Source organism: Podarcis erhardii (assembly GCF_964252035.2).
Source record: "Podarcis erhardii genome assembly, chromosome: 8".
In the NCBI taxonomy this organism is placed as follows: Eukaryota; Metazoa; Chordata; class Lepidosauria; order Squamata; family Lacertidae; genus Podarcis; species Podarcis erhardii.
Genome location: NC_138499.1, coordinates 25436147 through 25448260, shown reverse-complemented (window position 1 = coordinate 25448260; position 12114 = coordinate 25436147). Strand labels below are relative to the sequence as shown.

The window sequence follows — 12114 nt, the reverse complement described above, 5'->3', positions numbered from 1 at the left end:
ATGCCATCAATGAGTTTTAGAGAATACTACATGTGCACACATGTGCATGCAGGATTATAAAACATTTATTTGGTGGGAGGGGGGGAAGGAAACTAATTCTTTACATTTCTTGACCGCACCTATTTTTCTCTTCCAGTTGTTGGGATTCCCATCAGCCCAAGTCAGTATGGCCACTAGTCAGGGATTATGGGAATTTGATTTAAACAACATCTGGATGGCACCAGGTTGGCTACACCTGTGCTAAAATAACCCCTGCTAAGAGAGAAAACTGGTGGCAAAGCAGAGGGAAGGGAGCTCAGGTCCTGGTTTCAGACTTCCCATAGGAATCTGGTCAGGCATTGAGAGACTAAGATGCTGGACTAGATGAGTCGTTGAACTGACCCAGCAGACTCTTCTTACATTCTGAAAGGGTTGAGACCCCTCTTTCTTCCCAACCATTCTTTGCTCTAGATCTCTTTATACACTTTGTCTGAATTTCCCTCACCCAAAGTAAAGTGCTGCTACCTTTGAATTCAGTTTCAGCCACAGTCTTTCAAGAAAGAATTAAATAAATCCACAAATTATCTTCTGCAAGTTTTATTCAATTGCTCCCATTATGCCTCACCAGATTAAGACAATGGGGTATATGGTGCTGCACTTAGTAAGATTTCCCGTAAGGGGCCTTTCTGGGGGGGGGGGGGAATCTGCCATTTTACAGCAATTTTGTAATTCAACAGAATTCTGTCCTCTTCATTTAGAAGTTTTCTCTTTCTGTGCTGAGGACAGAAAAGTAGTTCACTACAGAAAGGAATTGGAATTGGGAAAGCCCTTGAATTGCCCGCTGCTGGTAGGGGACAAACTTTACCTTGGAATTGCAAATTCAGATGCTCCTGTTTCTAAGGCGTAACATTGGAGCATTCGGTGAATCAGAATTAGTTTCTTCTAACTCTTGAAACATTTTGCTACAGTTACTCTGTAACTGCTATGTAGATGAGTTACTCTGTATTCTTAAGTATGTTTCAAAACATAGCCAGATTATGTGTACTTCTAGTCTTGGAAAATGGTATGCCTTTTAAAAGAGAATCTGGGTAGATTAATTTTGTATTCAGCACACGGAGGCATGTAGAGCTTATGAAAGTAATCAAGAGATGGGGAACTGGAGATGTCGACAACAGCCAGCTTGCACCACAGAGCACATTTGTGCATAATCAAGAAGCAAGGAGGAGAGCCTCATTAGTCGCTTGTACCTCTGCTTTGCCAGCTTTTGCTGTAGCATCTGAAAGGAGGACTCAGTTCACTTGCTCTTTGACAGATCTATGAGCCCCAGGGGCCACCTGCAGCTCAGCGATCACAAACCTCATACTTCTTTATTTCACACTAGCAATCTGATTCTCCAAAGGATAAAAGTGCTTTCCTGTAGCTTATAGAAAAAACAGTTATATAATACAACATAGTTTATGAACTATTGCACATGGACGTGTTTGTGTACAGTGCTTTTTTTCTAAAAAAAAAATGTTTAGGGTACTCTCATTTTCCTTCTCATATTGAAATACTGCTCCTCAATGAGGCCAAACTTAAATTCACAAAATGTTTAGGGGTATGAATACCCCTGCGTCCCCCCAGAAAAAAAGCACTGTGTGTGTATGTGTATATATATATTATGAATGAGAGAACAAATGAATGTTATTTATTTTCTGCCCATCACCAGAAGGTCCTAGGGCAGGTTACAGGAATATAAAACACAGCATTAAAACAGTTTAAAACACATTACAATCACAACTAAAGTTTTATATACATATAGAGTATCAAAGGCCGGGGTAAAGAAGCCACAACACAAGGGCTACATCCAGTGCCGGATTTACATATAAGTTAACCAAGCTATAAGCTTAGGGCCCCACTCTCTTGGGGCCCCCCCAAAAAAATTAAAGGAAAAAACACTGGATGTACATTTCCAAAATATAAGATAAAAAACAAATAAAACCTACATACAGCAACAGTGTTTTGTGTTGGCTCCTATGATGTAAGTAATGGGCCCCACCTCCTAGTCTGCTCCCTAAAATATCACGGGTTTGCTCATATAATTTAGGTAAAGTTAAAGGTACCCCTGACCATTAGGTCCATTTGCGGATGATTCTGGGGTTGCGGTGCTCATCTTACTCTATAGGCCGAGGGAGCCTGTGTTTGTCCGCAGACAGCTTCCGGGTCATGTGGCCAGCATGACTAAGCCACTTCTGGCAAACCAGAGCAGTGCACGGAAACGCCATTTACCTTCCCGCCGGAGCGGTACCTATTTATCTACTTGCAATTACCATATAGCATATGTTGACAAAGAACAGCTGGACATATAAAGGGCCCCATTACCTTCAGTAGCCTAGGGCCTCATCAAACCTAAATCTGGCCCTGGCTACATTTGTAGCAGGTGGTATACGTGCCTCCATATGTAGAGTACAAAAGGAACTTTTACTCCAGAAGTGTGCTCAGGACTGTATACTTTAGTAATTCAGCATGGCTAAAGTATACTAGGTATGCCTTAGTAATTCAGCAAATAAATCCAAGTGACTAATTCAGGTTAAATGAGGCAATTGCTTTTATTTAAAGATTGGCAAGAAACACAAATTCCAAAAGCATCTATTAATGCAGCGTTTCATTTGTTTGGGTAGACACGATAGGGATTACGTAATCCCTATCTAGTGTTGCTGCTGCTGAATACTTAAGTGTGTCTGCATTCCCACCTCCAGAGACAAGAGGCGATGATGGCTATATAGTCATTCTGCAGATGGGCATCCCTTTTAAGAAATGAATCAGAAGAACAGAAACAAACAGCAAAGGTTGTTGCTTATCTACCCATCCAGCTGCAGGAAACATCTGTATTATGACAAAAAGAATTACTCAAACAGCTGGAATGAAGATCACAGATCACCATGTTCGTATGCAATGAAGCTGAAAAGACTTGAACCAATTCCTTGCAATTTAGGAGAAAGGATTCCAAGTAGATTTGGTAATGTTTATTTTAGGTGGATGAATATTAAGTGAGGAAAGATTTACATGAGATTTCTCCACACCCAGATTTTCTCAGTAGACCCCTACCTGAACAAAATAATTTAAAACTTAAAAGAAAACATTTTTCTGAAGTGCATTGCAGCAGCAGCTATTTCTTTTCCCACTCTTCTCTTTCAAGTCTTTCACGGATGACTTCTTTCAGATATGGCTCAAGATAATGTTTGTCCTAAAAAAAAAAGGAAAAAAAAGGTAAGGATATTGGACATTTTTTCATACCAGGATCTTTTTGTAAGAGCAGCATCAACAGTAACATGGATTATCTGATACTTCACCACCATTTTAGGAACATAGCAGGCAGACCTAAATTTAAAATGCTTAATCCATAATTCACCAACTGGTCTTTCCTGCTACAATTATTACTTGTAGAGTCATTTCCCTAAATTTGTGTGATTAGTAATGCATCTGCCCTACGAAACATCTTATCGGTTACTGAAACTGTCATACAGAATCAGTCTAACTTTTGAGTCTTGCGTTTAAACCTGTTTACAATTAAGCCCTGAAATAAGTCAAGCGTCTGTTAAGAAATTTTTTGCCACCAAAAATCAAGAGCTTTGAGGGTGCTACTGACTCTTAACAAATTTATCATAGCACAAATTTCCATTGACTAGAAGACTAGTTCATGAAGGCTTATGCCATAATACTTGTTAGTTTTTAAGTTGTTACTGGATTTGTGTTTGCTGCAGCTAGATTTGCAAATAACACTGATACACCTCTAGACATCTTTCACTCAGTACAGTGGTATCTCTGGTTACATAATTAATTCGTTCCGGAGGTCTGTTCTTAACCTGAAACTGTTCTTAACCTGAAGCACCACTTTAGCTAATGGGGCCTCCCGCTGCTATGCCACCACTGCGCGATTTCTGTTCTCATCCTGAAGCAAAGTTCTTAACCCAAGGTATTATTTCTGGGTTAGGGGAGTCTGTAACCTGAAGCGTCTGTAACCTGAAGCGTCTGTAACCTGAGGTACCACTGTATTGTACAGTGGTACCCCGGGTTACAGACGCTTCAGGTTACAGACTCCGCTAACCCAGAAATAGTACCTCGGGTTAAGAACTTTGCTTCAGGATGAGAACAGAAAACGGCAGTGGCGTGGCAGCAGTGGGAGGCCCCATTAGCTAAAGTGGTACCTCAGGTTAAGAACAGTTTCAGGTTAAGAACGGACCTCCAGAATGAATTAAGTTATTAACCTGAAGTACCACTGTACTAGTTGTTAGCCAGCAATGATCTCCATTTCACTGTCTTCTCCTCTGTAAAGCATGCCCAAGCTGCAGGTCAACCTATTGGTGACTAGGCTATGTGACATTAAAGGTTTTGGTTACACTGCAACTTTGCCCCATATGCCGTTTTGTTGTGGGTTTTTTTTTTTTTTTTTTTTTTTTTTTTTACTTTTTCTTATATAAGTAATGGGTGGCATCACTGGTATGGGATGAAAAACTGTCTGAGGCAAGCACTGCCCTTTACCCCTGGTGATCCCAGTGCTTGGTGCGAAAAGATTTTGTCCCTTAACAACTCTGATCTATATTAGAACTATCTTACTTTGTTTTACAGATTCTTATGGGACAGATTATGACAAAGTTTGACTTTCTCTACACAACACTGCCCTTGGATTCTATATTTTGATCATGCTCAACTATGACAGAACAGAGAACCATTTTTTAAAAAAATATATGGAGATAGAATTATAAACCCTCCTGCAAGACTCAAGGTAGATAATACTACAAGTCATGTATAAAGTACCTGAAGGTTTATGCACTATTAAGTTTCATAAAATTTGGTTTTACTGCACCAAACCTGACAAACAGCAGATTAATAATGAAACAAATATATCCTCCCAAAGCAAGACGTGATCAGGAGGGAAGACTTGATTTCTATAGATAAGTTGTTCCAACCACATTATGTTCAAAGATGCATTCAGTTATCATGATCACATGCAAGTTTCTGGCTGTGATCTAGATCTGTTGGGTCTTTTGGCAAAAAGAAGTGAGTGAAAAGTGTGAGTGTTCCCTTATCTCCTCCTCCCAGCCATGTTTTTGCTGAAGAATCACAGAGTAGGTTTTCTGCAAGTTCTATTCCCCTCAAAGTTCTGAACTGAGCCATGAACATTCCATCCACCCAGAAGCTAATCTACAGCCTTAGATTAGCATACAAGAGTTAACCAATACTCAACAATTCATCAAAGTAATAATCAATATTATGAACAGACACCATTCAGTGGTTTAAAGTCATACTTAAGTCAGTCATGCTTTAATACAACGGAAATCAATGGGACTTAAGTCATGATAAATAACTTATTTGATTTCAATGGGACTAAATCATGACTTAGTTTGGATAAATCCAGTATCTTATGTTGTCTGACAAGGAAACAATGATGTGGGATGGAAAATTTCCCACTACTACACCTTTTTCTTTCTAAAAAAATGCATCATTTCATAGTTGGTTACAATGAATGGATATACCAGCAAAATTGGGCAGTTTCAAATTATAATTAACCCTTTTCATGTATTTATTCTCAGGAAGTGTGCATGTATAATTCTCTCTCTCACACACACCTACTTATAAACCGAAGTGTTAATTAAAATCCAACTATACTTATTGAATATGCTAAGCTACATCCTAATTGAGTCTTTAGGGCACTGGAAGATTTGATACAAAGATTTCCAGAAAACTCCGATTAATGGAAGAACATAATATTTATGCTGAACATAATATTTATGTTAGCTTACAACCAGCCTTCCCTAGAAAACTGGGTTGACTCTTATTATATGGGTATGCAACCATACCTCTTCATATTTTATCCACTGTTCTTTCGGAAGGATTTGTTGCCTCATGGACAAGTCCAACGCTCTCTTGATGCGAAATAATCTCTCATTACGTACATCTTCAGGAAGTCTCCTTATCGCTTCTTTCACATCTTCATTTTCATACACTGTATCATCTCGCATAAGTCCTGTAGCAGAAAGATGTTTCTCATGTTAACACAAATGATAGCTGAACATCAGTAGAGTTTTTTAAAAAAAAAACAAAGCTTTTTTTTTGGTAGGAGTACCAAGACCAATGGCATCTCTCTTCACTAGCTCTAGAAATTAATTTTTAGCAGCTTATTAGCTCCAAATGCCTGGAAACATGTATTTTAGATGAATGTCCATAACTCACAGAACATCCCACTGATAAAGCTGCAGACTCCAAAGCAGTAAATATACACCCAAGTCAGGCCACTAACCAAGAAATGATAGCTCGACCTGCTCCAGACCATTCTGAAGCCATACATAGGCTATTGCAGGCAAGAATATTGCTGGCAGTAGCATGTGCCCTTGTTGCACTTTCAGCAGCACCCCCACCCCCTAACACCTGCCAGAAGTGCTTTGCCAGTCATCAATAGTTTTATTACTCATGCTAGTTACAAATTAGGTAGCTGATACTTGAAACACAATGAAATTAACTTTCATAGATTTTTAGGCAACCCTGTATCGGGTATAAATAATTATTTTATCATCATCATCATGTGTTGTAAGTTGCCCAGAGTGGCTGGGGAAACCTAGCCAGATGGGCGGGGTATAAATATTATTATTATTATTATTATTATTATTATTATTATTATTATTATTATTTGATCAAAATCCAGTTTACAGAGAAGGCAATCAGTTCACAGGGAGGGGATAACCAAAGATGCTAAGGTCTTGGGTAGTACTAAGCAATGACTTTTGCTACTGTTTACTTGTGTTCCTCTTCTTCTTTGGGGATACTGACAATTATAGTAGGTAGCAAGCAGGACAAACTTTGCTACCAAGTTAGGTTTAGGCCAGGCTATTGTAGGGCTTGGAAGCAAGCAGCCTTGATCCTGTAACAGCTAACAAATTTTCCCATAAGGAAATAAGAAGCTAAAGTTCCACCCACATAAACTGGAATATTTGGCACTTTTTATCATGGTCATACGACAACATCTGGTTGGTCAACTGACAAACCTAAACCACCCACACCTGTATTCGATTTTGATATATATTTTACTATTGTTCGTGACCGAAAACAGGGACAGCTAACTTCTGTATTCTCAAAGGCCACTGGTTTAACCAGATTTATTTAAAACTGTCCCATTTCTTTTCTACAAAAAACCCCATGTGGGTAATAAAAATTAACACACACAGTCACCGCACCAAGAAGAAGAATCCAAAGAAAGATACTAGCAGAAGGTGGACAAAATGCAAGATAATTCTCCCCCCACAACAAACAGACTCTTCTTAGTCAGGTTCCAAACCAAACAACTTCAACAGTAAAGGGCTTCCAACACCTACCAATTTTGTTGAATCCAGCTGCATTGTAATACCATTTGCGAATACTATCAAGGAGACGACCGCTGGCTGCAGCTGGAAGTATTAATGACCACCGTTAGTTCAATAGTATAATTGGTAGAGGCATTTATTCAGACACAAAGAATCTACAGTATTTTAGTTTGTTTTTTTATAAACATGCAACACTTGTAATAAACAGAAAGTGGGAACAACAGTTTGGATGCTGTGCACTTGTCAAAGGGATGTAAAAACACAATGCTACTCAAAATATCCATGAAACAGCTATGCAACAGCAGATGAGATGAACGTTTGCTTAGTTATGAGCCCCACAACCTGCACTCACCATCTACTGTCCATTAGCAGCTATGCAACAATAAACAAATCATGAAGTAAAACCTGGCCTCCATTGCAAGCAGTGTCACTTCATGGCTTTTCTCAAAACAATAAGCATTTTAACATGTTTAGTGCCTTCAAGCATTTTAACATGTTTAGTGCCACAGTGTAATCAGGGGGCCGGTCCACTGTCCCTCAGACCATGTGGTGGGCCGGACTATATTTTTAAAAAAATATATGAATGAATTCCTATGCCCCACAAATAACCCAGAGATGCATTTTAAATAAAAGGACACATTCTACTCATGTAAAAACACGCTGATTCCCAGACCGTCCACGGGCCGGATTGAGAAGGCAATTGGGCCACATCCGGCCCACGGGCCTTAGGTTGCCTACCCCTGCCTTTGAAAGCTGACAGTATATGGCTAGATTCATAAATAACATTGTACTATGTGCACTGCAAGCAGTGTTCGAAACTCCCATTGTTCTAGGTGCATTTTGCGACAGTGAATTTCATTAGTGCAAGCAGTTGCTGAGCTCTGGGTGCAGTACTGTGCCTGAGATTTCAGATTAAAATTGCAGAGTGGAAGGAAAGGAGAACCTTTTTCTGCCTCCCCACTTCCATCTACTCTCTGAAGACTGGAGAAGAGATGCTCTTAAGAATATTAGGGGGGGTGGGCAGGGGAAGGACTAGACCATGTGAAAAATAAACATAATATTTTAGCTGCAGTTCATTCATTTTCAGCTTTTTATTATTGTTAGTTTAAAAAGTGTGCCTAGACACTTCATTGTGGCGCCCATAACCTTGGTTTATGGTGCTATTTAGCTCCTAGCTTTCTAACACTGGCTGCAAGCTGGGGAGGAGACACATCCATAAGGATGCATTGTGTTGCAATTCACAAGCTAAAGGAGAGTGACAGGTTTGCTACTTGCTGCTGTCCTAGAGGGCTGTTTGCCACATGTTTGTTTCAAGAGACAAGGGTGGCCAAAATGAAACTCCCAAATGAGCTTTTCATTCATCTACTCTTTGCTTCCCGCATACCCTTTGATTACTTAGAATGAGGGTCCTCATGGGACAATTACAAATTGCTACTGGTGCACAGCACGAAGCGTGACTATAAACAACTAAATCAAGCTTTTTGGGCAGTGAGAAGATTCACCTACTAACCTTTTGCTGGTTATGTGGATAGCAAGGGGGGGGGGGAGGGTGATGAGGCGGACCTCAAAGCAGCACATGAATAAGGGTCCCACAAGAGTAACACCCTTCCCTACGGAAACTCTTAATATGCAACCCTATTGCCTGCATTGAACGCGACGTGGCTTACTTCTGAGTATGCCCTTAAAGGATTACAACATGGGTAGGCAACCTAAGGCCCAATCACCTTCTAAATCCGGCCCATGGACGGTCTGGGAGTCAGCGTGTTTTTACATGAGTAGAATGTGTCCTTTTATTTAAAATGCATTTCTGGGTTATTTGTGGGGCCTGCCTGGTGTTTTCACATGAGCAGAATGTGTGCTTTTATTTAAAATGTATCTCTGGGTTATTTGTGGGGCATAGGAATTCGTTCAATATTATTTTTCAAAATATAGTCCGACCCCCCCCCACAAGGTCTGAGGGACAGTGGGCCGGCCCCCTGCTGAAAAAGTTTGCTGACCCCTGATTACACTGTGGTAAAAGCCACAACCGCTTGGCACGCCAAGAGTTAACAGCAAGGCGCCCCGTGTCCTCTCCGTCCCCACCAGGCAATCATAACCTCTCGCACACGCCCCAGGTATTGCCACACAAGCGCTGGCGGGCCCCCTCGACCATTTTCTTTCACCGGGAAGCTTCCCGCCCCCCTCCCTCCCCGCTGCAGCCCCTTCACCACCGACTTTTCCCCTCTCCTCACTCACCCGGTGCCCTCGCCGCCATCTTGACGACCTCTGAGGAAACGCGCACGCGCGCCGGCGTTCGGGAAAAGCCCACATTCCCCCCCCTTTCAGATCACGTGCTCGCAACCCGCCTACTCACCCACTGTGCTCCCTGTGCTGTCACGTGGGTTGCGCGCGCCTGTGCGTCCCTACGCTGCAGCTGGACCATAGAAAAAAAAAGCGTGGGATGTGATTTTCTGTTGCGTGGAACGGGCGCTTCCGGGTTCGTTCTGATGTGGTTTCCCCGCTTGCGATTTCAGAAAACGTGAGAGGACCCCATGGAAACAAAGCGCCGCAACTGGAGAACATCAGCCGTGGGGGCGGCAGGCTTTATTAGGCCCCAGTCCACGCCAGTCTCGCCCCCCTGCCCCATAAACCGTGGCCACCTGCCTCACACCTGGCAAGGGCAGGTGCAGATGTAGCTGGAAAGGAGCACTGGGAGCTTGAAGGTGATGGCGGAGGAAGGAAACTTAGGTGTTGATTTGATTCTGGCCATAATTAGCCCGCATGCACAGCTTCTTTGGAAACAGCGTATTTGGCCAACTCTGCATTTCACCTTCAAAATATTGCGCCGCAAACGCCCTGCCTGCAAAGAGAACCACCGACTTCCCCATAAACAAAATAAAAAAATTCCTTCCAGTAGCACCTTAAAGACCAACTAAGTTAGTTCTTGGTATGAGCTTTCGTGTGCATGCACACTTCTTCCCCATAAACAGTTTCCGATAGGGCTTTGTTTTCTTAGCTGTAGTTACTATGCAGCTATGTTTTTACTAAACAAAACAAAAAAAAAAAAAAAAAAAACCCCAACCCAAATAAGAATCAAGCTACACTGAGAAAAGCATTTTAAAAACCAAGAACTCCAATAGCTTACTATTTTCCTGTGCTGTTGTTAAATAAAATTGGAGGAACTCCAGTAAATGATGAGGGTGAGGTGAGATTGCAGTTCCATTAATGCACTCCCAACACCAGGGGTTGAAGGCTTGAAATAAGGAGTGGTGGGCAACATACCCAACAATGTTCCTAGAATAAGCACCCTGTAAGAAGACCCATAACAAAAGCTGATGCCGGTAAAAATTTAATGAAGGAAATGAGCACACTGAAAAAGCCATTCATCTGTGGGTCTTATCCATTGCCTTTCTTCATTGCTAATATAAAAGTAAGGCCTTTGATTGGTAAATTCTCCTGTTGCATTCCAGAAGACTATTAATTCCATACCTGAATATTAACTCCTTTCCTTTTTTGGAGCTAACTTTCACAACCATATTAATAGTTATTAACTGGAACTGCTGAACCTTGTTAGGTTCAACTTACATTTCCCAACCCACTTGTAAAATGCAATGTCTCTCACCACCTTACAGCTCTCAAAAATATATATATAAACATGGGAAATAGCTCACTGTGTTTCATGTGTACCCTTGGCATCATCGAGAAAAGTGTGGAAACAAGACTTAATTTTCTGAGTTGGACCTCCACTCCTTTAAATGAATATTGCTAAGTACAGAACTGACTAGCATGGCAAGGAACAGAAATTATGTACTGGTCCTTAGAATGTGCTATGCAACCAGTTTTGTGGTTATACAGCATTACTACTGGCACACAAAAGACACAAAGCCCTGAAATAAGATTTGTAAAATAGCTGATAAATAGAAAGCCTGGCCAATTGCCATGGCATGACCTATAATTAAGATGGCCATAGTTACTGATGTTAACTACAGATTTGGGGCCATAGTAATACTAATACTGACCCATTAGCATTACTCTGCCAAAAATCTAAAAGCCTCTAACAAAATGTAGTGAGGGTTCCAGTTACTCCTTTTTCTCCCCCTTGATTTCTATGGGCAGCTCTCACTTCTATTATTGGGAACATTTAAAAGTATATTCTCAGTGTGAACTGGGACATGGGCTATCCAGACAATGAGGTGGCTCTTTCTACTTTTTAAATTAAGTTTTTATTTTTCTGGCCCCCTTTTGCAGCTACTCCTTTCCATTCCCCACTGATCTGGTTTTCATGTGGTGTTTTTTTTGGCTGTCAACATTTTGTGAGCAGCTCATATTGGCCTGGATAGAACAGTTGGTTAGTGCGATGCTGATACTGCCAAGGTTGCAGGTTTGATTGCCCATATGGGACAGCTGCATATTCCTGCATCACAGGGGGGTTGGACTAGATGACCCTCAGGTCCCTTCCAACTCTACAACTCTATGATTCTAAGTCTAAGCAGCACTATTACTATGGCCAAGTAGAATGAACACTGGCCTTCAAGTCAAGAATTATATATAATTTTTTAATTAGCCAGTCAGTGTATTTTTAAAAAACATGATGTGTTGTGTTTTTAACACTGCACACTGCCCTGATATTTCATGCTATGGCAGAATAGAAATACTTTTATAATTATTCTTATGATTGGTTTGTGGCAATATCTACCTTTTACAAATACTGTATCTGTGCTGGGCTGAACTCAGTGCACCTATATATTAGTTGTGCCCTCTTCTAAATAAGCTTGTATTTTTTAAAGGATTCTTTATTGGTTTTCATAACCATATACCA

General features: G+C 40.9%; 1 protein-coding gene across 1 annotated transcript; it reads right to left on the bottom strand.

The window, feature by feature from the left end:
• Positions 1 to 2548: 2548 nt before the first annotated feature.
• UQCRB (ubiquinol-cytochrome c reductase binding protein) lies at positions 2549 to 9638 on the bottom strand. The gene is made up of 4 exons (XM_081874887.1): positions 9552 to 9638; positions 7329 to 7400; positions 5820 to 5986; positions 2549 to 3205 (listed from the first exon to the last, which is right to left on the bottom strand). Exons 1-4 carry the CDS (start codon positions 9568 to 9570, stop codon positions 3128 to 3130), a joined length of 336 nt encoding a protein of 111 aa, XP_081731013.1. The 5' UTR covers positions 9571 to 9638; the 3' UTR covers positions 2549 to 3127.
• Between the last annotated feature and the right edge of the window lie 2476 nt (positions 9639 to 12114).

What these genes read in the sequence shown, in the direction of transcription:
- UQCRB (XM_081874887.1), bottom strand. An exon ending in AGCTGGATTCAACAAAATTG is followed by an intron (nt 5,987 to 7,328) that starts GTAGGTGTTGGA and finishes TTTCTGCTACAG; the next exon opens with GACTTATGCGAGATGATACA. An exon ending in AGTGGATAAAATATGAAGAG is followed by an intron (nt 3,206 to 5,819) that starts GTATGGTTGCAT and finishes TTTTTTTTTTAG; the next exon opens with GACAAACATTATCTTGAGCC.